We start from the raw sequence: 22,445 nt of genomic DNA on the forward strand, positions 1-22,445 counted from the left end.
GGAACCGAACTCACGACCTTGCGCTTGCCAGGCAGGCGCTTTGCTGCTGAGCTAAATCCCCAGCCCTCTTCCTTTTTAAAGTAAAAAGAAAAGTTAACACAAATATGATTTTCACAGTACACGTGAATTTCAGATTATATTAACCCTCTATGGAGCCACTGGGAAATCGTACTTCTAGGTTACTCCTACCACGACCACCAATCTGTTTTCCGATTGCTTACCTTGTACTCTCCATCCCCATGCAAATCCGCCAGCGCTGTTAAGTAACACAAGGCCATACATCAGTCTCAGCATCAGTCACACTGCAGAGCACTCGCAAGACCCCAGGTTTAATTCCCAGATTCACCATGGGAGTGCCTGACTCCCCCATTCTCCTAGAACCCAGAGTTCCTGGTTTCCAGAGACTCACCCAGGCAGGAGGAAAAGGTATGGATGTTGGCCATAGGGTCGTAGTGTGCGTCCAGCCATTTCGAATTGGCCTCATTGCTGCAAGTTGGGAGAAAGAGTGGGGAAATGAGACCCACAGGTGTGGAGGACACCCCTGAGGGTGTTATAAGACTGAGGAGTGGAGGGGGCTGTCAAATGGGAATAGAGAACGGCGGGGTCCCAGTCCAGTAGCCCATGATCCCAAGTCAGGCACTCCCTGGGCATCGGTTCCCCTATCTGATCTCCAAGAGCCCTTCAAGGACTTCCAGCGATGCCCAAGAACCACAGCAGCCTAGAGCTGGGGATCAAGGTACCCTCTTTACACTTGTGGGAAAGGAAGCCTTGAGGACCCGGGCCTTCACCTCTCAGCTCTGCCGCTATCGGAATCGGATGAAGACGGAGCAGCCATCTTCTCAGGCGTCGTCTTGGCAACCGGCTCCGCCCCTGCCGCCGCGTCTGGCGCAATAGAGCCCGGGTACCCGGAAGCGCGCGTACAAAGGTTCCGGGATGAAACTTTCCCAGCCTGGGCCAGGATGCACTGGCACCTTTGCTGGGTGCAGGGCGCTGAAGTGCAGTCCCTCAACCCCGCTTATCTTGATGTATGGTTTCTAGGCTTTACAGCCTTTGGGTTGAAGGCCTGGAGAGGAGCCCCTGCTAGGGTTTATGAGGACCTAAATAAACTTCCTCTTCATAGCTAACGCAGTTGAAAAGGGCCAGGCCTCTTCCGACTATCACACTGCAGAGGCCCAGGCCCAGAGAAGAAAATATAAGGGTGAAGAGGCAATATGGCAGATGTTGACGGAAGTTGATGGTTTCTGGATTTTAGGCTCCTGGAATATTTTTAAATGCAAGAATTGCAACAAAGGAGGGTTGCAAAAATTGTGCTGTGATGTAAAAATCCTGTTGTGGACGGGAGAGTTGGTGTTGGTAAAATATGTGCCTCAACCCCCTCCCCAGGCCTTGATCCCACTGCTCTACAGGCAGTAAAAGCAAGAAATCATGCATACTGCAAAGGTAGTAGGTATTTCTAATATTTATTTTTCTAGTTATAAAAGTAATACATGAAGAGCACTGGATCTGGTGAGATTTTAAGCCCCAACTCTGTCACATACCATCTCCAGGATCTAAATCCATCACTTTTCAGAACAGCCATTTCCTCATCTGGGAAACCAGATAAAGAGCCCTGTAGTGTCCATTCCATAGATGGCAGTGCAGATCAAATAACAGAAGGGAAGCACTTGGTAAATCAGAAAGTGTCAACAAATGGAAGGGTTAAGTGTCACCACCCTCTGCTGAGGTAGCACCAAAGTCCCAGCTCCTGCCCCTCCCCTACCCCCCAATTACACAATGGAGAGCCACCTACAGCCTTGGTTTAATGAAGTACAGGGAGGACCCACAAAGAATCTTCAAGCTTGGCCAGACTGGGCCTCGCTCTTCCAGAATCGGGCATCAGCAGTGGCCAGCTGGGTGAGAACCTCCTCCAACTCAGGCCCATCCTCTGGGAAGCGCTCAGAGAAGGATCTGATGAGTCCAGCTGCTGAGGCCTCATACTCAAGAAGCTGCACTTCTGAGCCTGGATTGTGGAGAGCAAACAGGGAAGTTAAATCCTAACAATGTAATCACAGGAGTAACTGGTTCTTTCTGAGCTTTTGTGTCCCAAACTCTGTTCACTGTTTAATTATCTTGATCCTTACAATCATTCTGTGAGGAAGGAAATATTACAGGGGGAATATTAAATTAACTGCTGCAAACCTAGTCCACCTCCCCCCGCCCCCCCCCCGGGTCTGGCTGTCACTAACATATTTATATCTTGTGTTTCACCTAAGAAGTAGATGAAACAGATACAATCCTTGGCCTCCTGGAATTTATAGTCCAGTAATTGCTGCTTCTCTGTTTAACCTGGCCAGGTTTCCTAGTATCTATGAGATTCAGTTTCCTCATCTGTAAAGTAGGGGTGAGCACAGTATCTCTCTCAAGGAATTTCAGTGATCACATACACCAATCCAGTGCCTGAGTGCTGAACAAATGCTAGCTGCCACCAACAGCATCTCTGAGCCTGATTAGCCACCTGTTAAAGGGATTTGTTCTGACAGGCCCGAGTACTCATGGGAAGCATTCCCTTCTGCCACATTTCAACTGCTCTCTGCCCTTTCAGCACCCGATTCTCCATGGCATCGCAAGGCATACAGTAGTGAAGAACATAGACTTTGGGTTCAGATGGCTCAAATTCAAGTCTTGACTGTGTCCCCTACTAGCTCTATGACCAATGATAGTGTTACCCATAGGGCTTATATGCAGCCCTTTGGTATCTTGTTTCCAGATGAAAAATGGGGATAACTGTCCCTCACTTGATCGTTGGGAGGTAATTACGGAAAATGTTTTACCAAATACCTGTTATTCTTCAAAAGTCTTCAAAAAATTAGCTTCAGAAGTCTTCAAAACTTAGCTATCATCATCATGACTTTGAAAATCCCACCTTTTCTTCAGTTCTAGCTTAATCATCACTTCCTCCCTAGATCTTCCTAGGTCCTCTAGGATAGATGGGACCTTCTTTCTTCTAAGCATCTAGAGCACTCTTAGTATCTTTTGGGCCTCACTGATGGTTCCCTTGTTTGATTATCTCCAGGTCATATCATTTCTAACGGGGCTGGGAACGACTTGAGGGGAAGGCCTGGGTTCCATTCACCTCTTCACCCCCCACAGGCTCACACAGGTCTGGACATATCAAAGCAATGATGGTGTTATCCATAGAGCTGGCAGGATTTCTTCATTTACTCATTTCATTACATAGAGCAGCTGCTGTGTGACGGGCCATGAGCTGGAGCAGGGTATGTTGTTCCTGGTATGCTGTCCCTACTCTCATGGAGACAAAACAGCCAAGTGGAAACTGAAGAACAGAGAAAGAGTTAAGGGGAAGCACTTTATGCTAGCACCTTTACCGTCTGCTGTCCTGTGCCAAGGAGAAGCAAAATACGGAGCTCATTTATAGAGTTGCTTGCAGATGTGTCTCTCAGGAAGTACAATTTAACAGAGGCCTGACTGACAAGGACCAGACAGGCCCAACACGAGAGATGCTCATGCCAAGCAGAGGGAACAGCATGTCCAAAGGTTACAGGCGTGGGGAGAGCTCAGTGGGCTGGAGAAACGGAAAGGCACACAAGGTACAAGTGCCATGCGGCCCTGCCTGAGCTTCTGGAAACGGACTTGTCACTTGAGAAAGGACAGGAATGGAGGGGCTGATATCTATCGTGAACACTGCAGAGTCCAATATTCCCTTGGGTTCCACTTGGCCTGCTGAGTGCCAGCTCCCTGCCTGACCTGACCTCACGGCAGGGTATGTGACAGCCACGATTCTCCAGTTTCTGGCCTGGCTCCCATGAACCTCTGATCTGCTGGTTTCCCTTAGCCCTTCTGTTGACAACCAGCATGACCCTGTGTATGGCGGCGGCAGTGGTAGATGCCGAAGTTTTGGTCTAAGTGTATCCTTCATGCTCTAAAGGCCCTACAGGGTCCCCATTAACGCCCCCACCCCATTACCTTCCAGGCGAGTGTTGGGCTGTACAATGAGCTTCCGTGATTCCTTGCGCAGCAGCACTGTATCCCTGAGGGTGAGGAAGCACTCCGGGGGAGCGTCAGTGACCGCTGCATACCCTTCATACAGGGCCCGCCCTCCAGCCACGTCCCCCGTGGATTTCATTACCTGAAAGAACCAAGGTAGAAGTGTGCAGGGTGAGCACCTACCTTGTATCTACTGGGCTCTGCCAGGGCCACAGGTGATTGTGCCCAGCCTTGAAGCGTCCTCTGGGCTATCACTTGAATATGTCCAAAATTCAGGTATTTAGACTTAGTAGTTAATATGATACTATTGCCGGGTGTGGTGGCTCACTCCTATAATCCCAGCACTCAGGAGGCTGAGGCAGGAAGATCATTGCGAGTTTGAGACCAGACTGGGCTACAAAATGAGCTTAAGGCCAGTCTGAACTGCATAGTGAGACCCTGTCTCAAAATGACCAAAAAAAAAAAAAAAAGTGATACTATTAAGAGGTGGAGATTAGTCAAGAGGGCTCTTCTAGCCAGGAATGATGGTGCACACCTATATTCCCAGCACTCGGGAGGCTGAGGCAGGAGGACTGTGGTGAGTTCGAGGCCAGTCTGGTCTACCTAGGGAGATCCAGGCCAGCCTAAACTATATAGTGAAACCCTCTCTCTCTCTCAAAAAAAAAAAAGAGCAGGGGATATAGCTCAGCGGCATAAGTGCTTGCCTAACAAGCCTGAGGTCATGAGTTCAATTACCGGTACAAAAAAAAAAAAAAGAGGGCTCCTTCCTTTGTGAATGGGATTAGGTCTTGATAAAAGAGGCTTCAACTACCTTTTACTGTTTGAGGATGGAGTATTCCTTCCCTCCAGAGACTGTGGCAACAAGGGGCCACCTTGGAAGAGGAGAGTTGCCCTTCCCAGACCCTGAACCTGCCGATGCCTGGATCCTAGACTTCCCAGCCTCTGGTGCTGTGAGAAATACATTTCTGTTCTTTATAAATTATCCAGTCTTGGCACAAAATGGACTAAGGCAGTCTTCAAAATGCTTGGCTGTCATAGGCTGTGCAACCTTGGATCAGTTACTAAACCACTCTGAGCTGTTGCCTAGAAATAGAATCTGCTTTCTCAGTGTTGTGTTGAATGAGGGAGAAATGCAGATCAAGTGCTTAGCTCACTGTAAATGTGCTGAACCGAAGTGCACATTCCTCATTCGATGTATAGACAAAGTGGGCATCATGTCACCCTCTTTTCAAAGAACAGCTCATATGCATAAAAAATGGTATATTTGTCATAAAAGTTAATGAAAGACGCCCTCTCATTCTCTCAGCAGCCCATGTAAGAGTTAGTGTACATGTGGCGTCCCCATCTGAGGGAATCATTGTTTTCAATTCTGTACAATTTCCTTGCTTTCAGAATTTTACTCTGCATCACTTAATATTTTAAGTTTCTGTCTTTTTTTTTTTGGTGCTAAGGGGTATAGAACCCAGGGCCTAAATTCACTGAGCTACGCCCCAGATTTTTTTTACTTTTTACTTTGCAATGGAGTCTTGTAAAATCATTAAGTTACCTGGACAGGGCTCAAACTTGCAATCCTCTGCCTCAGTCTCCCAGAGTGCTGGGATTACAAGTATATGTTGCCGCTCCTAACAAGTTTTGTCTCTTTTGGGGGCTGGGGATTTAGCTCAGCGGCACAGCGCCTGCCTGGCAAGCTCAAGGTCATGAGTTCAATTCCCAGTACCGGAGAAAAACCAAAAAAAAAAAAAAAAGGTTTGCCTCTTTTGAACTATGTGCATTGATTGGCCATTTTTGCTTGAATTGTGTCTAAGATTCACCCACGCTATAGTTGCTATATCCATGCTATATGCAGCTATGGTTTCTCCTTATCATTGCTGTATCATATTCCACTCATAAAGGCACCACAACTTAATCTCTTCTACTGTTGATGTATAATCTGCACTTATTTTGGTTCTGTGCATTAGTGGTGCTGGGACTGAACCTGGGGCCTCCGGCATGCTAAGCACAAGCTCCACCACTGCACCACACCCACAGACCTAATCCGTGTCTTTTGCTATTAACTGCTGCTCTGAACATCCCTGTAGGTCTGGCGAACAGGTTTACGTCTTGAATCATATCCTGTAGAGGTTTTGTTACTGAGGGTTTGTTATTGGCAAACTGGTTTTGATTGTCTAAAAATGTCTTTAATCCCATATACCTATAATCGTAGCACTTGAGAGGCTGAGGCAGGAAGATCGCCATGAGTTCGAGGCCAGCCTGGGCCACACAGTGAGTTAAAAGCCAGCTTAAACTGCATAACAAGACCCTGTCTAAAAACAACAACAGTGCCGGGGATGTAGCTTAGTGGTAGAGTGCTTGCCTTGCATGCACAAGGCCCTGACTTCAATCTCTGGTACCATAAAAAATAAAACAAAATAATTAAAATAAAAAAATAAAAACAACAACCAAACAAGAAACAGCCCCCCTAACAACAACAAAACATCAAAAGTCTTTAATCCCCCACCTCCACGCCAGCTTCTCATGGTGCTAGGGATGGAACCTGGGGTCTTATACCTGCCAAGCAAGTGCTCTGCTACTGAGCCGCACAGCAGCCCACTCACTCCTATTGTTAAAACCTCATTTTACAGGTATTGGCAGTTATTTACTCTCAGCACTTTGCAGATGTCATTTCACTGTCATCTGGCCTACTCTGTATCTCTGTCAGTCCTCAGTCTAATTATGCTCCTTTTCTAGGTAATGTGTCTTTATCCTTTGGCTGCTTCCAGCATTCTCTGCCTTTGGTGTCTGACATTACTCTATGATGTTTCTAGGTAGGGGTTTCATTTGTTCTTATTGGGGTTTGCTCTTCCTTGGAGCCTACAATCTGTTCTAGAATATTCTCAGCCATAGTCTCTCCTCATATCCCCTTTCCTACCATTTTTTTTAATTTTAAAGAGAAAAAAACCAAAATTTCAAAACAAAATAGAAGGGTAACAATGGTTAATACATTATGTATTGTTGTCTTTAAATTAGTTACTCAAAGTACAAGGTATCAGTGCTTAATTATCTAAACAATATTAGCATAAACCTTTCTTTTCAATGAACTAAGAGAAATCAGTAGTATAACTATCAATATATATATATACATATATATATATTCCCCCCCCCCGCTTTCTTTCCTTTTTTCTCTCCTTTTCTTTTGGAACTTCAGACAGTCATACATTAGACCTTCTCACACCTTCCTCCCTCCTAACCTCTATTAAATTTTTTGTGATTTTTTTTGGTTACTTTTTTTTTTTTTACCCAAATGCATTTTGGGGATGGTTTCCCACTCATCTTGCTTCAGGGTGCTGCTGGTGCTGCTTCCTCCAGAAGGAACACCCTCCTGTAAATCTTGCTTTTCTTCCTGTAGGCTGGCAAAGGACAGTGGCGCAGCCAACACACAAAACTACTGTTTGTGTGTGGCTAAAGACCATAGTCATTTTATAGCATTCTGGGCATTTCACATCCATGAAGTAGGAAGTGGGGCTCTGCACCAGGTACTTTTTGTGTATCCTCCTCTCCTCTTCTGGAGAAGGATGAAGGAAATCTTTGTGAGGTAGGCTTTGTGAGGAGGTTGTCACTGCCAGAAAGCTGCTACAGGCTATATAATTTCTTTTATCATCAGCTGAATATAAAACCTGTGTAGAGCTGGGCGTGGTGGCACACACCTGTAATCCAGCACACAAGAGGCTGAGGTAGGAGGATCACTGCAAGTTCGAGGCCAGCTTGGGCTACACAGTGAGTTCAAGTCCAGCCTAAACTACATAGCAAGACCCTGTCTCAAAAAACAAACAAAAACCGTGTTTATCCTGTCTACTAGTTAACCTGCCTTTTTAAATTTCAGTGATTCTCTAGTTTATTTCAAGGAGCTGGGGCTGGGGATTTAGCTCAGCGGCACAGCGCCTGCTTGGCAAGTGCAAGGTCATGAGTTCGGTTCCCAGTACCGAAAAACAAAATTTAAAAAAAAAAAACAAAAAAAAAAATCAAGGACCTCTATTTACCAAAGATCCAATATTTTGTGGATCTGATCCTTGTTCATTTTGCCCATTCTCAAGTGGCAAAGTAGGACTTGATCCTAGCGCCCCATCCAGATAAGACATCATGCTGGGCGTGGTGGTGCACGCCTGCCTGTAATCCCAGCACCCCGGAAGGCTGAGGCAGGAGGATCACTGCGAGTTCGAGAGCAGCCTGAGCTACAAAGTGAGCTCAAGGCCAGCCTGAACTGCATAGAGAGACCCTGTCTCAAAAAGACAGATAAGACTCCATCTTCTTAGACTCAAGAGATAGACTGACTTTTCCTTGCAGTGGAGCAAATAAAGCTAAACTGGGAACTCCTGGGAAAGGGATAAAAAGACATGTCACTTTTTTTTCCTTTTGATAGTACTTACTATCCACGAGGTGCTGAATTCATACTCGTTTCAGACTCCAGGAGTTCAAACATAGCTGCCAACGGGAGCCAGGTACACTGTGATGTGACTCAAACAAGTGACTCAGGCAGGCACAGCCTTTGGGGAATTGGTCAGGATCCTCTGCAGACCCCAAAATCCATGCATGCTCAAGGGCCTTATGTAAGACATTTGAATATAATCGATACACATTCCAGCATATTTTACTCTATAGGTTACTATACTAACGAGGACAATGTAAATGCTAAAAACTACTATTTTTTTTTTTTTTTAACAGTACTAGGGATTGAACCCAAGGCCTTCGCACTGAGCTATATCCTCAACCCTTTTTAACTTTTATTTTGAGACAGGGTCTCTCTAAGTTGTCCAAGCAACTTCCTTAGCCTCCCAAGTACAAGGATTATAAGCATGAGCTATGAAGGTTTCTTACTCATCTACTGTTTGCATGTCTGTCGTCTACCTTCTCTCACTACCATCTGAGAAATTCAGCATCCAGCACTTGAAAAACACTTGCTTTAAGCACTTGCTGAGCAGGGGATGGGGCAGATGTTGGGGGGGTCCAAGGGGAGAGACGTTCACTTACCTGGAGCCTCCGGAGGAACCGCTCCAGGGCGGGCCTGCCCACTGACCGGATCTTGTTGCGATCAAGGTGGACTCGGGCATCTGGGCGCCCGTCGGAGCCTGTGGTGGGAGTGACTGTAACGAGTCCCTCGCCAGCTTCTAGCAAGACCCTCAGGATCACAAACCGGGCCTGCATGTGGGCCTGCCAGGCCGGGGAGAAAGGAGTCAATCACAACCAGCATCCAGTGCTTGACCCATGGCCTGGTATACAGCATATGCTTGCTATCAGTTATTACTGTCGTTTTATTCTCCCCCACCCTCTGGGTGCTTTTTGACCTCTCCACTCCAATTGTTCTTCCCTCCTCTGCTCACAGGGAGGTCAGGCTGCTCTGGGGAACAGGGAAGCCATTACCAGGTGCCTTGTGTTTCCGAATGTCATCCACCACGCCCCCCACTGCTCCAGACAGCAGCTGCCCCTGACGGCCTTCACCACCAGGACTGAGGTCTTTGTCCTCTCTAATCTGTTTCTTCGTGTGTGTGGTACTGAGGATCGAATGCAGGGCTTCACATACTCTAGGTGCATGTTTACCACTGAGCTACATTCCCAGTCCCTTTTTCATTTTTTGAGATAGGGTCTTGCTCAGTTGCCCAGGCTGGGTTCAAACTTGTGATTCTTTGCCTCAACCCCGAGAAGCTGAGACCCCAGCTATGCAGCACCAGGGCCAGCTCTCTTGTCCAGTCTTGTTGGTGCTCAACAATGTGACCGTGCATTTCACAGATGACATAAAAAAGGCCCAGAGAAGTGAATATTTGCTTAGGGTCACACAGCTGATAAAGGAAGAGCCAGGACACAGCCCTAAGTTTCCAGAAACTAAAATGTGTATTCTTTTCTTTTGAGCATATGGTTCTGTTTTGGGGGGTTGTTTTTTCCTTGTGTACTGGGGATTGAACTCCGCCCCCAGGCCCCCGGCTTTTTTTATTTTGAGACAGGGTCTTTCTAGTTTGCTGGGGCTGGGGTTACTCAGCATTCTCTTGCCTCAGGCACCCAGGGTGGGGATTACAGGTAAGTGCCCACCACATCTGGCTAAAATGTATATTCTTTTGATGACATAAATCATACTTTTGCAAAAAATTTGTTTACCCTACTTCTAAAGCACATAACTCAGTGGGCAAGTCCAATGGTTCTGGAGGCAGACTGTGTAGATTTGATTTGGCTCTGGCTTACCAGGAAATTAATTAATCTTTTTGTCTCAGTTTCCTTATCTCGAAAGTGAGGATAATAACAGCATCCACCTTCTGGGGTCGAAGCTGGGAGCAATACTTAACTGATATACGATTATAGGCACTGTGCACACAGTGACATATGGTATGTGACCTGTGACAGTAGCACCAAACTCACCTGACCTGATTCACCCTCTAGAGTGGCCAGGGAGAGATTGTTTCTCTCATTCCATAGTCAAGGACACTAATGCTGTCATAGCAGACACCTGACTTATTGCACATAGCAATGAAGTCTGAGATTAAACCCATTTCATCTGCTTTAAGGGCACAGTTGTCCCATCCTAGCACCCAGAATCTCTCCTGCCTCCTGAGGGTTCTACCCAGCCCTACCTGTCGCCAGTTGGAGGCCTCTGGGGTGTAGAACTCAAGAGCCAGCAGCCCTGCCCGAACCATGTTGAGCCAGTTCACATAGATCACGTCTTCCGCATCAGCCCCTTCGAAGCCAAAGATCCTGGGGGAGGAAGGGGCAGGCAGCAGGGATGATGAGGGCTCTGCCCTCCTGGGTGACACCCTCCCTCACCCCTCATGCCTGCTGCTCCTACTCCAGCACTTGGGGGTTGAGGCAGAGGTAGAGGCCCACACTCTCGGCCCGGCACTCTTCGTAGCTTGAGGCAATGGTGCTGAACTTGCTGTCCCACGTCTCCCCACTCCGGTACCAGCTCTGAATCTGGTAGGTGAAACCAAGGAATCAGGCCCCACTCTGCCCACCCTCTCGACACCTAGGCCCCACAGAAGCTGTCCCCACCTGCTCTCCAGTCTCTGGGTTGATCACTGTTTCCGGGTCGAAGTTGAACACTCCTTTCTCATCCTGCAGAAAAAGGGTCATCATGAACATGGGGCCAATGAAGGAGAAGAGCCCTGAGCCCCAGAGCCCTAGGTCAAGGAGTGGCTTAGAAAGGCAAATGTGGAACATGGAGTGGATGGCAGAAACAGCAGGCCCACTGCCACGCTGTTACCTACAATCCTGAGGCCTGGTGTACTGGCTGCCTCCTCAGAGCCTTGGGGATACAGGTGCCCATCCCTGCCCCTAGATCCTGACTTCCAGGAGTGGAGGCATTAGCCACTCTCCCTGCAGCAGAGGGGGAAACAAAGGGCTAGACAGGACCTTGGGAAGTTGTGTGAAGACCCAGACCTGGGATCTCCAGATCCTGACCACAGATGCTCCAATGGGAGCACCAAGGAGCCCAGGTACTTCTCCCTACACGTCCTGGCCCTCTCCCAAGCTGCTGCAGGAGGCCCCAGCACCATCCCCACCATCCTGTCCCAGGCCAAGTATCTTTCAGGAATTGTCTGTTTTATCTTCACTTTGTCCACTTAAGTCTCCCAAAGAAGGCTCTATTGTTACCCAGTTCATAGATGGGGAAACTGAGCTTGGCAACAGCCCCAAACTGGAATTGGGGCACATAACCTCTGTGTACAGTCTCTTTCTTTTTTTGAGGGGGGGGTACCGGGAATCGAACTCAGGACCTTGAGCTTGCCAGGCAGGTGCTTGTGCCACTGAGCTATATCCCCGGCCCTGTGTACAGTCTCTTAACATTCACACTGACTTGCTGAGAGCCCACTCTACGCCAGGGCATCCTATCCACCTTCATTTCTATTCTTCCCAACAGCCCATATGGTGGGGTTGGAAACCCTGTTGCGCAGATGGACCGACACAGACTTGGTGACAGGAGCCCACTTGTCTGACGCCACAACGTGGATAAAGCCCGGACAGGACCCCATCAGCTGCTCTCCACGTGCTTCTGACTTCCCAGGCTCACTCTGCTCTGTTCTGCCCCTTCCAGGGAAGCTGCCCACCTACGGAGCAGGCCCGACCCAGAACCACACTGTCTCTCACAGCCCTGCCCAGCCCCTCATCATCTTATCTGTGTGGCTCCACGTTGGAGGCCCTGAAGCTTTCTCAGCCTGCTGGCAAGGCTGTCTGCTTGCCTTTCCCTTCTTTTCACGTGGCACTGGGCTGGCTCTGTGCTTCTCACCTGTGCAAAGAGCTTGCCGCTGCCATGGCCCAGTAGCTCATGGAGCCCCACCTGCACATCGAAGGAGGGCCCCTTCCAACGGGTATACAGGTCCTGCCGAGACAAGGGGAGAGCTGCTGTCAGCTGTCCTGCTGCAGCCACCCACCCCCAGTGGCCTCTGTGTCCCGAGGCTGAGTGCCAGTCATGGTATCCATGCCTGATGGACACATAGCCCAGGTCATTCTTGCAAGAACCTGGGAGGGAGGGATGGCCTCCACGTGTGACCAGTGAGAAAACAGAGGCCCATAGTGGCACATGGTCACACAGCCAGGAAGTGACCAAGCCAGGACTGAAGCTATGTTCTGTTTTTGTCACAGATCTCGGCTGTCAGCCTTCCTAGATCCAATGAGGCCAGCTGGGTGTGGTGGCACACACCTGCAATCTTAGCACTTGGGAGGCTGAGGCAGGAAGACCACTGCGGGTTCGAGGCTAGCCTGGGCTATAAACTGAGTTCAAGACCAGCCTGAACTATACAGTGAGACCCTGCTCAAAAAGACAGAAAAAAAAAACAAAACGCCCCACTGAGGCCAGACCCTTGGCTGCCAATGCCCACCTTGTCTTCCTCCTCCAAGAATGTCAGCTTCTCCCGCTGTGTGGCATAGGCAACTGCTAGCACATTCCCCAGTGACACATTCTTAAAGCCTTCTGTCTGCCTCAGGTCATCATCTGGAAGAGAAAGCAGGAGGGGACCAGAGAGAAAGGCAAAGGTCAAAGGTCACAGACAGCAGGAGGAGCAGGCTAGGAGGGCGAGTGGAGCTGGGCAGTCAACCACCAGCCTGGGATGATAGCTGCCGCATCCGGGTCACTGTCATTGTGGGTGTTGGAGAGTGGTTCCAAGGGGATAACAAGGAAACTCACAGTTGGGGATGTTGATGCCAGCAGGGATGCCAGAGCCCGCAAAGGTGAGGACATCCAGGGAGGTAAAGTCTGGGGTGAGGAACTTGTCCTTCTCAAAGGCCGGGGGCCAGGGCAGTTCCTTCAGCAGCTGTTCTGCACTTGCTACCAGCCGCTCAAACTTTGCACTCATGGCCTTGTTCACCATGGCCACAAAGCCTGCAGGGAAGTGGAGGTTGTAGCTTGGTCAGGTTTGGGGAAAGATCCCACATTACCCTGCTCAACCCCTCCAGCCACTACATGTGTATTAAATGCCTGCTCAGTGGCCCTGAGCTGACAGATGGGGACAACAGTGACCCACACCTGGGCCTACAGGATCAGATCCCAGGCAGCAGAGCTGTGGGTATGAGAACTCTTGGCCTCCTCAAGCCCCTGGGCCTGGATCACAGCTCAGATACATGCCTTGGTGGGAAGACCCCTTATATACACCCCTTTGAGCAACGGTGCCTGGGATGGGGTAAGTACTGTTTATTTTCCGTGGCTGCTGTCATGGTGGGGAGGACTCTAGGGGACGCTTGTGAGCATGAACACGGACCTGGGGAGAAGGGATTCTGACCTGACCTCCCCCATCCCCAGAAAGTACCTTCAAACTCTCCTCGGGAACCAAAGGGATCGCGGTAGCTCTCGATGAACCCGATGTAACTAGGGGAGAGAAAGGCAGAGGTGGAGGAGGGCAGGCAGAAGGGGTGGCAGGTGAAGGCTGGCACCTCACCTCTCCACGATGGGGCCCTTGTCCTGGATCCAGAAGCGGGAGCCCCTCTTGTGGGCCTCGATGGAGCCCTGGGTGAAGCTTTCCACATACTGGGCCAGCATCTGCTCCTGGTGGCTGTTGGCCGCGTACGCCTGGGGGGTGAGCAGGGCTTCTCAGCCTTGGGCCACCTTCCCATTCCCAAGCCCCATTTGCTGCCCAGAGGGGTCCTGAGGACTGGGGCCCTCACCCAGTCCCACCTTGGCTTTCTCCAAGTGCTCTACCACCTTCTGGAGGATGGGAGCATAGTCCCCCCGGGTCACTCGAAAATGGTTCCCTTGAAATTCGTAGCTCTTCAGCTTGGAAGTCACCTCGGAGACTGCAGCGGTGTCTGAGGAAAGAGGGCTGCCTCAGGGAAAAGGCCAGTGCAAGGCATCTTAGTGGGCTTTCCATCATGCCACTCTTACTCTAAGATCTTTAATGGCTCCCTACTGTCAACTGAACTTAACATAAACACTTGTTTTCCAAAAAAAATTACATAAGACACAACATTCTAAGTGTTTTATATGTGTTAACTCATTTAACCTCATTTAAACCTCATACCAACCCCGGCAGGAGGGGGCAATTACTCTATCTTCTTTTCACAGATGGGGAAAATAAGGCACTTAAAGCCTAAGTAAGTTTCTTTGTTTTTTTTCAGACAGGGCCTCACTATGTAGCCCAGGCTGGCCTCAAACTCAGAGCAATCCTCCTGCTTCAGCCTGAGTGCTGGGATTACAGGCATGTACCACGCCCAGCTAGTAAGTTTGTTTTCTAAGGTCACAAGGACAGCAAGTGACAGAGCAGGGATTCAAACCCAGTGCAGTAGGTTGTACTTTAAAAAAAAACAACAACACACATTCCAAAAGTAGTCATCATAGTCTTTATGAGCAGACAACAGGATAATTGGGGAGTAGAAGCTCTGATCTCAGAAAAAGCTGCAGTGAAAGAAGGGGCCACCAGCCAAGGAATGCAGACAGCCTTCAAGAAGCTGGAAAAGGCAAGAAAGCATTCCCCTGAAAGCTCCAGAAGGAGCACAGCCCAGCTGCCACCTTGAATTTAGACTCTGAACTGGAACTGAACCCCAGACCTTGTTAATACTAATGCTTTACCATTTCACCACTGTCCTATCCAGATCCTGTGCCATAAATATAGGCCTAGTTTCTACTACAGTGGGATTCCCTGGACCTATATCCTTCTTTTCCCTGGTCAAACCAGACTGCTTGCTGGTCCCAAACCTTCTCCACCACTCTGCTGTGATTTGTGCCCTTCCCTCCTCCTGGGGGACAGTCCCCATGCATTCTCATTTATTCTGTGCCTGTATTAGCACCTTACTTAGCACGTGCTAAGTGCTAGGCACTGGGTAGACAAGGATGATGGAAACACCCAGTCCCTCCTCCTGGGAGGTCCATAGTCAAGTGGGGAAAACACAGAAGTGACTGGGAAATTGCTGTGTGTGCTGATGAGAACAGAGAGGGGTGGTGTGGAAGACAGGGAAAGGTCCCAGTAAAGATGACTTTGTCACCTGGCCTGGCGGGTAAGGAGTTGGCTGGATGAATACTAAACATGGAAGTGGGGAGGGGGTTCTGGGTGGGAATGGGGTCAGAGGTTATATGAAGGCCTGGAGAGAAGATGTGGGAACTGAAGCTGTGGGACACAGCTGGAGTGCAAAGTTTGAGCTGGGGGCTGTAAAGATACAAGGCCAGGCTGCGTGTAGTGGTGCACACCTGTAATCCCAGCACTTGGGAGGCTGAAGCAGGAAGATACCTGTGAGGCCAGGGATATAGCTCAGTGGCATAAGCACCTGCCTAGCAGGTGCAAGGTTCTGAGTTCAATTCCTGGTACCAAAAAAAAAAAAAATCCCCGTGAGTTTGAAGCCAGCCTGGGCTACGTAGCAAGTTGAAGGCCAACCTGAACTACATGCCAGGACTTGGGGAGATGTGGGCAGGTACAGAGGGGTTTCTGTCCATACTGTGTCCCTCTGCCCTCACCTCATATCCCCCAATACTACCACTCCCAGTGCACACGGTTTGGGAGGGGCTGAGCTTGTTACCCGCCTGGCTCCAGGGAGGGCTTGAGACCAGAGAGAGGCAATCAAGAAACTCATCCTGGTCCATCAATGAGAACTGGTCCACAGATAACAGAGGACCCCAAATGGAGATTACAGCCACTCCCAGCCTGATGCAGGAACTCCTGGGAGAGCCGGGAGAGCCAGGCCTGCAGAGTGGCCGGTCCGTGGTAGATGCTGGGAGGGAGCACAGGGCCTGACCCACCTGCACTGAGTATGGAAGCCAACCGCACCTCGTAGCAGGGCTTCCCTTCCTGGTCCACTTCCTTGAAGAGGCGCGTGTTGTAGGCACTGAGGTTCTGGAAAAGACAAGAGGAGGGGTTTGGGGAGAGTGAGGTCTGGAGAGGGCAGGGGCATGGGAGAAGGGACAGCAGGATGGCAGAGCAGATGAGGGTCTCCAAGGATCTTCCCAAGCAGGCTGGGACGGGGAGTGGGTGTGGGTGGCTGGGCTGACTGCCCTGCCCTGCTTTGTATGCTGAGCGCTAACTCATAAGCATGGACTCAGTGATACTAGGCGCTGCATGACCTCAGCCAACCCAAGGCTACCTGGGGCAGGAACCATTTCACAGATACACATCAGGGCCACATAGCTGGTGAGCGCCGGAACAGCACACGGGCTCCAGGGCCCTAGCTCGGAAGTGTGGCTCCAATGTTTTGCCTCATCTTGCCTGTCCTGGCCCCATAATCTGTTGGCTGGGGTAGCTCTATCCCTGGTACACTTGGGAGATCTATATCACATCTTAGATTGTGCTAGGCTGACACACTTGTAGACAAGAATTCCCAAAGCCTTTTCTACCTCAAAGTCCCGAGATGCCCATGTCTCTGGGCACAAGCTGAGGCTCATGGCAGGTATGGGACAAGAAGACCACCCTGAAGACAACCACCCTGAGTCCCCAGTCCCAAAACCTGGGAGTCCAGAAAGTCTTGAGCCAGTTTGGCATCTTCCATGGTGCAATCCCCAGAGAAATATGTGGTGATTCCCTGTCAGGAAAGAAGAGGAAAGAGCAGGTGCTGAGGTCAGGGGCTGGGAGCATCTGCAGAGAAGGCAGATGGATCCCTGCCCAGGCTTGCTGCACTTCTGCCCAGCAGCCTCCACCCCTCCATCTCTGTTCAGGGGAGAAAGCTGTAAAACATTCCTCTCCTTTTGGGCCTAAGGCTAAGCCCCTAAGGCTTGCCGTATCCTCCCCAGGCGTAAGGCACGCAGGCTCCAGAAGCAGGAGGAAGCCTGGACACCCTCCTCCACATCCCTTTCTCAGCGCCCCCTACCTCCCAGCTCTTTTCTCCCTCCTCCTACACACAGCATCCTGGGAGGCTAGATCAGGATGGGGGACATTCCAAAATCATTCCCCCGGCTGCTTTCCATTTCACAGATGCTAAAACTGAGGCACACAATGGGGAGTACCCCTGCTTCAAGTGTAGGAGGCAGAGCCCACTGTGTCCTCATCAACTGCCCTTCCCTCTACAGCAGGGGGCCTGGAAGAACACCCTCCTTCCAAGCACTTGGGGGCTTCACCTCTTTCCCCAGCCCGAGGTGCCGAAGCCTGGGCTCCAGAGAGAACATAAGCTCTCCGCAGGTCTGCCAGAGGCCCCTGACTTCTTCTGGGTGCTGCTGCATGGCCTCGCTCCCCAGGATCACACGTTCCAGCTTCTCCTGCAGAGGTAAGGAGGCCATTGGCCCAGCCCCAACCCTCAAACCTGCCCTCTAGCGCTTCCTTCACTGCCAAGCCTTTCACCCACACTCTAAGAACACAGGATGTGGTCCAGGGACCAGCAGCACTGAGAGTCTAAGCAGTGTCAAGCCTCAGGCCCTGCCAAATCAGATACTATTTTCACATTACAGACAACGCATGCAGGCAGTATAGTCTGAGAAGCCTTAGTACACGAGCTCCACCTATCCTGAGAGACTCAAGCCCCATGGCCCTTAGGAGGGACCCTGTGATGACCAACTGCTCCCTTCCTTAACCGTGCCTAACAGTTCACATTCCGCACCCTGCCCTGCTTGACCCTCAGATCAGCATGGTCTGGAAGGGCTGCATTTTTCCCTTAGATGTGAATCCGCAGCACCTGGTGAGGCCAAGTGACCTCCACAGTCACACAGCGTGGTGGCAGTGACAGGCCAAGGCTCTGCTCAGTACCCCTGACTCTGCTGGGGTCCTTCTGCTGCCTTCCTTACCCCCAGCCCCCTGGGCCTTGGCTCCCCACCTTCCCCAACTCTCTCTCAGCTCACCTTGGGCAGGTTGGGAACAAACTTGGTGTCACCAAAGGACTTGTAGTTGCCCATGTTGGAGTAGACTCCTGCAGCATAGACCAGGAATGCCTGATGGGGAAGTGGCATCATTAGACACCTGGCAAGCACAGTCTCCCTTGCCCTGGGGAAGGCTCCACCCGGGACAAGAATTCTGGGCAGAACCAGTTCAGTTGAGGCTGGGAATTGTCGAGGCAGGACCTAGGTCCTGGAGGCCCCAGTCAGACCCGAAGTTACTTTCACGAACCAATTTTCACACCCTCGTTGTCTAGCCAAACTGATCTCAACAGTTTGCAGACATACGCAGGCGTTCATCCACCTTTGTTCCCATTACCCCAGTAGCCTCTCAGCCACCCGTGGCTTGTATGTCCTTTAAGGCTTAGTTCCAACATGACCTCCTTCTCTAGGAAGCCTTCCTCAGCTACCAGCTGGCATCAAAAGGGTCAAATATTAGAGCCAGGGAGCCTTTGCTACCCCTAAATCTAGTTTCCTTTCCTCTGATAAGACCTCAATGTTCCTTTTTTGGGGGGTCTGGAAAGGATCTCCTTTCCCCCAGTTCTAGAGGTAGGCATGTAGGATGGGTTTGCCAGTCAGACAAATCACCTTCCCTGCTTAAACGGATGAGCGTAACACTAAAGCTGATCAACGCCATCAGGTCTAGAATCCCTTTATTCCCCTACTAGTGCAAAGAAGAAAGCAAAGCTGAGTTGAAGATGGCATCTCTATGGTAGCACTGAGCCTGAATCCAGCAGTGTCTGAAGCCTCTACCAGTCCTGGGCTTTTCAATTATGTGAGCCAATAATTCTCTTTTTCATTTAAGCCACTTTAAGCTGGGCTTGTGCTACTAGCAAACAAAAGAATTACACTAAAAATAGTAATATTCACTGGAGGTAGTGTTACACACCTGTAATTCCAGAACTCAGGAGGCTGAGGCAGGAAGAGCATGACAAATTTGAAACCAGCCTGGGCTACATAGTGAGTTCCAAGCCAGCCTAGAGAGACCCTGTCCAGATTGAGACCTTGTCTCAAAAAAAAAGTAACATTTGTATAGCACCTTCCAATTTATAAGCGTTTCCACAAAAATTAGCTCTTTTACTAAGGAGACCAAGGCCTAAGATTAAGAAGTGATTACCCAAAGTTCAAAAGAGGTAGAAGAAATAGTAGCTCACCTCACAGATAAGCAATTTAATCACTTTATTACACATACAGAAAATCAGGCCATATTCTCATGCATATTCTCAGGCCATATTCTTAGTGGGAATATAACTTCATGAAACTTTTTTGGAAGATAATTTAACAAAATCAGTTCATTGTAAATAGTACCCAGAGTCTTCAATCCAGTAATTCCACTTCTAGAAACAGATCCTACTCACACATACACAAGTACGCTCACTGTAATGCTGTTTGTAAGAAAAACCTAGGACAACTTAAATATACAGCAGTAATTTAAAAAGGCTAAACTGATTATATTGTACACCGCTGTGGAATGTTTCACATCCAATAAAAAAGAATGAAGTGGATTAATATGTATCCTCTGGAAGTTCTCTAAAGACATGGTCTCAGTGAAACAAGCAGGACAAAGAAGAACACAGAAAGCATGATCTCATTTACATACAAGAAAAAAATAAGAGCTGGGCATGGTGGCGCACACCTGTAATCCAAGCACTCAGGAGGCTGAGGCAAGAGGATCATTGCGAGTTCAAGGCCAGCCTGGGCTACAAAACGAGCTCAAGGCCAGTCTGAACTGCATATCGAGACTCTGTCCCAAAAAGACAAAAAAAAAAAAAACAAGAGAGAGAAAAATAAGGACCTGATATACCTGATGTACAAGGATAGGTATGCAACAGAAAGGGGAGTACGAGTGTACACACCACAACAGCCACAGGGGTCACCCCTGGAAAGGGACTGAGAACAAGCAGTCTTTGTGTTTTTCATATGTCTTTCTGTACTGCTATAATGCACTAAGAACTGATGTACTAATTGGGCAAAAGATACACAACAAAAACCAGGAGACAAAACAAAACAGGAAACAGGCAGAACATTAAACATTCTTCCCAGGGCCATGCAGTGTGGTAGAGAACCGATCCAGGACTCAGGCTTCCCTCCTCATTCCTACCCTGACTCCTTCCTCGGCCTTCTCTGAATATCTGTTACAATCACCAAAACCACCATTTATCTTGAAGAAAGCACTGTTCTAAGTGGGTCATTATAAGGCTAAGAAGCACAGAAAACCCACATGCACATTTTACAGATGAAAAGACTGGATCTCTGGGAGAGGAGGTTCATGAGTTTATAACTTTTGGTCTAATCCTTCCCTTACTCCAAAAAGAGACTGGTACCCCTGCATCCTGGTCCCTCACACCCAGAAGCCACTCAGGAAATAAGTGCTGGCCTGAGCAAACTGACCTGATACTCCTCCTCCGTGAGGCCCTCAGCCAGAGCATGTTGGCGCAGTTGGTCAGGGTCCTGGGCCCGGAAGAGGCGGCTGAGCAAGGCATAGATGTAGGGGGCCTCAGGGGAGGTCTGCAGCAGCACAGCCAGGCCTCCATACCAGGCGGCCCTTGACAGGTGGTGGGCATAAAGACGCTCTGTGGGTGACAGCAGGCGGAAGGCCTCACGGCAGTCCAGGCTAGACACACCAATGTCATTGGGTAGGATGTACTGGGTATTCGCCATGGGCCCTGCAGGGAACCATCACCATCATCACAATCATCACTTAGTATGCACCGACTGCACACCAGGCCCTATGAAATGAACTCCCATGAGTTCATTTCATCCTTCCAAAAGTCCTGGGGGAAAGGAATACTGTGGTACCTATTCACCAGACATGCTGATCCTCACAGAAGGCTAGGCCACTCACCAAGAAGATTATGAAATACACTAGTGGGCCATATTTAACCCCCTTGACTTTAAGTCTGAATCTAACAACCCAGTACTACACATAGGGAAGCTGAGGGCATAGGGCAAGTAGTCTTCCCTAAGCACACAACGGAGAGGGCAGCAACTGAGATCCTCAGGTTCCAACCCTGGCCCAGTATCAGACTTCTAAAAAGCCGGCAAATTGCTTTACTTTTCTGTACCTCTCTTTTTTTTTTTTTTTTTTTTTTTGGTTTTTCTCTGGTACTGGGAACCGAACTCACGACCTTGTGCTTGCCAAGCAGGCGCTTTTTGCCGCTGAGCTAAATCCCCAGCCCCTTCTATACCTCTCTTTTTCTCTCTGTAAAAAGGATGACCATCTCCCCAACCTTAACAGGCAGGCATGCAAACTAGATAAGGTCAGCCTTATACAGGATGTATCCACCGCAGTAAGGATCTTTCACGTGCTCTTTTCTTCCCTTAGGGCTCCAGGTCATCCGTCGCTCTCTCACCCTTCTAACTACTTTTTTTTCAGTCTTCCATTCTCCTTGCCTTTTCCTCGTGTTGGGGGCAAGAGGAGCCACAGAAATCCACAACCCATTTTACAGGTAGGGAAACTGAGACTTGGTCAGATCAAGCAACTTACAAAGTTCTCAAAGCCCGGTTGCGACCCGGGGGTCTCCCAAACCACAGCATTCTTCACGCCTCCCTCTCTGACCAGAAAAGTATGTCCAGTCTTCCCGCCCCCGCCCCAACTCCCGAAGCTCCGCCCCAATAGCACAATCCCCCGGGTTCTGAAAGAGGTGTTAACTCTTTGCTGTCCTGAACGCTCCTGGGCTTCGGCGTGGAAAGGGATATGAAAAGGTTGCTGGAGAGTGAGCAGAAAGGGAATGATCTTGTGCTCTGCCCATCCTCTCTCTAATTCCCCAAAAATGATACACTGTGACCCTGAAATCCGGGCGCCGCTCCTCACCTGCAGCTGCTGCTCCGTTCGCAAACTCACTTCCTGCTTCCGGCTACCCCATTCATTGGGGCTCTGCAAGCTCCGCCCCCATTGACCAATAGCCTGGCACTGGGACCCAGACGGGCGGTGACTCCAGCCAATGGATTCGCGGAATCGAGTTCCTCCCACCCGCCGGCTCCCCACCCCCAGGCGCTACGGGTGGCGTGTGGCTGGGTTCCAGTGGCCTTGGCCTTTTGTCCTCCGGCTACGCTTGCGTGGGGCCCAGCACCTCAGTACGGTGGTTGCGTCCTGGTCCAGGCAGACGAGACTGACAAGGCCCCTGAACCCGGACAAGGGTGGCGTGGGTGTCATGCATGGAGCACTCGGGACCTCTCCACACGACAGAACTCCGAACTCCGCTCTTGGGAATTTCACTCCCGAGTCTCCGAT

The 22,445-nt window shown here is 49.7% G+C and overlaps 3 protein-coding genes across 5 annotated transcripts in view; all 3 read right to left on the reverse strand.

Annotated features, from left to right (window-relative positions):
- Positions 1 to 873, reverse strand: part of Bbs1 (Bardet-Biedl syndrome 1) — an 18,065-nt gene extending 17,192 nt beyond the window's left edge. The window contains exons 1-3 of the mRNA XM_005384395.2: positions 789 to 873; positions 410 to 486; positions 222 to 256 (exon numbers count right to left, since the gene is read on the reverse strand). Coding sequence (XP_005384452.1) covers positions 222 to 256; positions 410 to 486; positions 789 to 835 — 159 coding nt within the window. The 5' untranslated portion in view covers positions 836 to 873. The remainder of the gene's footprint in view (positions 1 to 221; positions 257 to 409; positions 487 to 788) is intronic.
- Positions 874 to 1,443: 570 nt separating this feature from the next.
- Positions 1,444 to 22,103, reverse strand: Dpp3 (dipeptidyl-peptidase 3). 3 transcript variants are annotated; one of them, XM_005384397.2, is made up of 18 exons: positions 22,026 to 22,103; positions 20,603 to 20,877; positions 18,179 to 18,268; positions 17,465 to 17,602; positions 16,858 to 16,932; positions 16,157 to 16,250; positions 14,105 to 14,235; positions 13,869 to 13,999; positions 13,740 to 13,798; positions 13,121 to 13,315; positions 12,816 to 12,928; positions 12,224 to 12,316; positions 10,993 to 11,055; positions 10,790 to 10,914; positions 10,578 to 10,698; positions 8,989 to 9,168; positions 3,964 to 4,126; positions 1,444 to 1,999 (listed from the first exon to the last, which is right to left on the reverse strand). In XM_005384397.2, exons 2-18 carry the CDS (start codon positions 20,870 to 20,872, stop codon positions 1,833 to 1,835), a joined length of 2,208 nt encoding a protein of 735 aa, XP_005384454.1. In that variant the 5' UTR covers positions 20,873 to 20,877; positions 22,026 to 22,103; the 3' UTR covers positions 1,444 to 1,832. The 3 variants fall into 3 exon arrangements, with proteins under 3 accessions (XP_005384454.1, XP_005384455.1, XP_013369515.1); XM_005384398.2 differs by lacking the exon at positions 22,026 to 22,103 and adding an exon at positions 21,699 to 21,761; XM_013514061.1 differs by lacking the exons at positions 1,444 to 1,999; positions 22,026 to 22,103 and adding an exon at positions 8,388 to 8,562 and having other exon boundaries at positions 4,047 to 4,126.
- Positions 7,246 to 8,038, reverse strand: LOC102009513 (40S ribosomal protein S27-like). Its single transcript, XM_005384396.2, has 2 exons — positions 8,001 to 8,038; positions 7,246 to 7,689 (listed from the first exon to the last, which is right to left on the reverse strand). Exons 1-2 carry the CDS (start codon positions 8,036 to 8,038, stop codon positions 7,290 to 7,292), a joined length of 438 nt encoding a protein of 145 aa, XP_005384453.2. The 3' UTR covers positions 7,246 to 7,289.
- Positions 22,104 to 22,445: the final 342 nt, after the last annotated feature.

The sequence above is a fragment of the Chinchilla lanigera genome, unplaced genomic scaffold (assembly GCF_000276665.1).
Source record: "Chinchilla lanigera isolate Chin_1 unplaced genomic scaffold, ChiLan1.0 scaffold00021, whole genome shotgun sequence".
NCBI lineage: Eukaryota > Metazoa > Chordata > Mammalia > Rodentia > Chinchillidae > Chinchilla > Chinchilla lanigera.

Excerpts from the sequence above, each read along its gene's own strand:
- LOC102009513 (XM_005384396.2), bottom strand. The coding sequence starts at position 8,038 with ATGAACAAGGATCAGATCCACAAAATATTGGATCTTTG. Across the intron at positions 7,690-8,000 it reads CACAAAATATTGGATCTTTG|CCTCTTGTGTGCTGGATTAC; the intron begins GTAAATAGAGGT and ends CTCCTACCTCAG.
- Dpp3 (XM_005384397.2), bottom strand. The coding sequence starts at position 20,872 with ATGGCGAATACCCAGTACATCCTACCCAATGACATTGGTGTGTCTAGC. Across the intron at positions 13,316-13,739 it reads TTCCCGAGGAGAGTTTGAAG|GCTTTGTGGCCATGGTGAAC; the intron begins GTACTTTCTGGG and ends ACTTCCCTGCAG. Across the intron at positions 11,056-12,223 it reads GCGGCAAGCTCTTTGCACAG|GATGAGAAAGGAGTGTTCAA; the intron begins GTGAGAAGCACA and ends CTTTTTCTGCAG.